The sequence below is a fragment of the Limulus polyphemus genome, unplaced genomic scaffold (assembly GCF_000517525.1).
Source record: "Limulus polyphemus unplaced genomic scaffold, Limulus_polyphemus-2.1.2 Scaffold4808, whole genome shotgun sequence".
NCBI lineage: Eukaryota > Metazoa > Arthropoda > Merostomata > Xiphosura > Limulidae > Limulus > Limulus polyphemus.
Window position 1 is genome coordinate 1 of NW_013670418.1, and position 3,847 is coordinate 3,847.

Here is a 3,847-nt window from a genome sequence, read left to right on the forward strand (position 1 = left end):
TTGAATTATAATGTACAGTTTAGATACCAAACTTATTGACTATAAATTCATAAAATAGCAGTTCAATAAAATTTTGAATGCGAGTCAACAAATGAGATGACATGGCCTTTCACCTGTAAACCGTATAAAAAGGGTTAACATGCTCCTGGTACTAGTAAGATATTCAACATGCTACTGGTAGTAATAACATGGTATTCAACATGCTACTAGTAGTAGTAATGGATTGAGAATACTACTGGTAGTAACGGATTGAACATGCTACTGGTAGTAGTTATGGATTGAGCATGCTACCCATGCTACTGGTAGTACTAATCTACTCATCATACTAACTGTGCTACTTGTAGCAATAACATTAACAATGTTACTGGTAACAGGAACTCATTTATCATGCACATTGAAAATTTAACCTTAATAGTAAAATTATTTGTTTTCCTGCTTTATAAATACTATAACAATAATGTAACTACTAACATTGAATATACTGGAGGAAATAAAAATGACAGTATAAGAACCATCTTAAAATTATTTCATTAACTTCTATTAACAGCAATCCTATAATAATAATAATACTGTTTAAAATAGTGTGAAATATAAGTTTTTAAACCAATTGTTTAAACTTATTGCTACAAGTACAATGTGATGACTGCACACAAAAGTCAAATCCCCAATTAAAAAAATGATAGTTATACACAGATCTTTATAAGAAAAATAAAATTTCAATGATGCAACATTTCTTAAAGTGGAATGCCACATTCTAAGAAACAAATATGACTTTTCACAGAGAACAAATAGTTAACTTGTGAAGTTATTTATACCTGGAGGTAGCTGTTTCCACATGGATCATCAAGAATTATCGTTGCTTGCATACGACAGTCAATCACCTGGGGGAAAAATAATAAATTATAGCTATCGAGCAGTTGATTCTCCTAATTCTAGTTATAGCTCAGGAGAAGTACTTAATGTAAAACAAAGATATAATAAAGAATCAGTAACTAAAAGCTAAATACATCTATGAAAACAGCAATGGCATATAGGGACCATATACATTTTTCCTACGAATTATAGTGAAAACATTTCAAGTAATGTCACGATTAATCTGGCCTAATTACTTCATGCAGCTACAATGGACGAACAAAATCAGTAAAATTATACAAGCTGCTTTCAGAATAATCTTGAATCCTCTAACTGTCTCAAAATCTCATGTAAATTAGCAAGGATAGTATATTATAAGCGGGAAAAAACAACACTGCTGCAGAGAACTGTAAAATATGGAATCTGTGGGCAAAGCTCTGAGCTAATGAATGTCTTTCAATTTCAGAGAAAGAAAGTGGAATATTCAAATTGGGCACCATTTTATGAACACATGGACAATATGGCCAGGTAAGTGGGTTCAGGTATGGTGTCCTTAATTTTGAACTACTTGCCAGAGAGAGATGGCAACCAGTCAGCAGCACCCACTTCAACAAGAGCTTTGTCCAGCTCTGTGAACAGAATAACAGGACTGACTGTAACCCTTTTAATGCATCTACAGCTGAAAGCGTGGAGCTAACTTAGAAGTATTACATCTTCAACCTTAAAGTTTTTAATCTGCTACTTCACACACTAACTACAAGGGTAATCTCAGCCCAAAATACGTCTAAGGGATTTTTCCATTTTCCAGTTATTTTGTACCAAAAAGAAAAGCTGAAAAAAGTTGAAAACTGAAAGAAAATATAAGTAAGAAGTAATTCTGAAAGTTTACTTAATTGAAGATGACAACTTGAAATGAAAGATTTTTTTTTTATGGTGAACAAACAGAAATTTATTAATATACAGAACAGGTATATGCACAGGGTTTAAAGTACTGGTAAATCATATTCAAATATCAAGTGATTACAATGATTTCCATTAAAGTATGAAACATTTCAACCCCTATAGTCTAGTAAAGGATTAATATATAGGAAAATCCATATACAGTTTGGTAAAAATTACAAATACACAGGTTTCACAAATCAAAAAAAAAAATTCAATATGAAATTCATCTCTTGTAAACTTTATGTTTTAATGCACAAAAGTTCCTAAATAATTAACAAAATTATTGTAACTCCAAACATGACTAGAGTAAGCAAAATGCTTTCACTTTCATTAATTCAAGCTTTATGCAAAGCATGCAGACTCGTCAATATTTGGAAATTGTCCAGTGAGATAAGAACAATAATGGGAGTAATAACCATTTCTTTTCCCCATCACATACATATTTACATATCCTATACACTTGCATACATATAATTTTCCTGTGCATTCTTAAATAGTAACATTTATAAATTCTTACCATGCTGTGTTACCTCTTTATTTGAATAACACTATCATGCAAGCTTTTACTTTTAAACTTAACAAGGATAAAAAAACACATTAATACGACTGGATGAAAATGTCTCTTACAGAGGTGATGCCATTAGCACCAATAGTCTGTAACATATTACCCATGTATGATCCAATTGTAATGTTTCTGCATGATAATTGGAATTTTTGCATTGGACGTTTTCTGAGACAAATGAACTGAACATGTATTTAAGTTTGTTTTAAAGGTTTGAGATTATGAAAATCTTAGCCACCACAATGGTCACTGCAAACACGTGAAGTTGTGTCACCTTTCCACCATACAAACACCTAATTTTAAGAAGATGTGATCTTGTCATAAAAGGCCCAGTTAAAGGCATGTTTTCTTTAAACTTAATGTTTATAGTTCACATAACCGATTTACTTCAACATCGGAAATTACACTTCAATATAATGTAATTTGGCAGTATGTGGCAACTGCTAAAATTAGCAGGCATGTTAAAACCTGCCATGACTAAAGTAATCAGGTCATTTATAAATATCTTCACAACAATAGACCCACACAAGCCATCATTTAGTAAGTACCCAAAAATATGTACAGACTTGCTTATGTAGCCATGATATAAGATAATCACCTCCCTAAAAGTAAAAAGTGCATGTTACAAGTTTACCTCTTGTAGCCTCTTTAAGAATTTATCAAGCCTCTGTTTCATTGAAGTGTCAGCACTGTCTCCTTGGATGAGAGGACTGTCTTCGTTTAACTAGAAGAAGAGAGAAAAAAAAATTAAATATGATCTCTACTTGCAGAATTTCATATTGTGGTTCACTCTATTTGGCAGTTTACATTTGACATACAATTTAAATGTAGTCAGTGTGCTTGAGATTAAACAATTCTCAATATGTACTACTGATTTTTTCCTTTGTAAATTTGATGTTGCCTTAAGAAAAGAAAAAATCTACTTTCTTAGGTGTCTAAACACCTTTCATCTCCTTCTGTTTATCAAAAACAAAAAACCTACTATATAAGTATATATCTGGTCAACAAAATCAAGGTGGATTAAAACAAGGTACAAATTAAGCAGAATATTACAATCTAAATATATATATATACTACTAAAACTCTGAGACTGTTTGTGTGTTTGCTTGTCTGTAATTAAATACAGCAAAAATGGTGCAAATAGCACCATATTTGTAATAAAATGAGAATAAAAACAGAATAAAACAAGTTTTGTTAAAATTGGGCCACAGGTTACCGAGTTAGCCCTGTTTTTCGTACACTTCATTATTATAAAACTTCGTTTTCCACCTGATGAATCACTTTGAAATATCTTCTATACAACAATATATATACAACAGAAATTAAATGATGAGATGAAAATGTGTTATGACGGCGCGTAGAAAGAACAACAATAAAATGGACCTACAATATTATTGCCTATTTGCAAATAGTAAATATGGAGATGAGGTCAATAAAATAAAAATCAAGTCGAGAACAACAAACTAAAATTTTAATAAAACAAAAACCTAC

The 3,847-nt window shown here is 31.2% G+C and overlaps 1 protein-coding gene across 1 annotated transcript in view; it reads right to left on the bottom strand.

Moving 5' to 3' along the window:
• Positions 1-815: 815 nt before the first annotated feature.
• LOC106471715 (zinc finger protein ZPR1-like) overlaps positions 816-3,847 on the bottom strand; it is a gene marked incomplete at its 3' end in the record, with an annotated part of 19,572 nt that continues 16,540 nt past the window's right edge. Inside the window, exons 6-7 of the mRNA XM_013932334.2 lie at positions 2,991-3,080; positions 816-881 (exon numbers count right to left, since the gene is read on the bottom strand). Coding sequence (XP_013787788.1) covers positions 816-881; positions 2,991-3,080 — 156 coding nt within the window. The remainder of the gene's footprint in view (positions 882-2,990; positions 3,081-3,847) is intronic.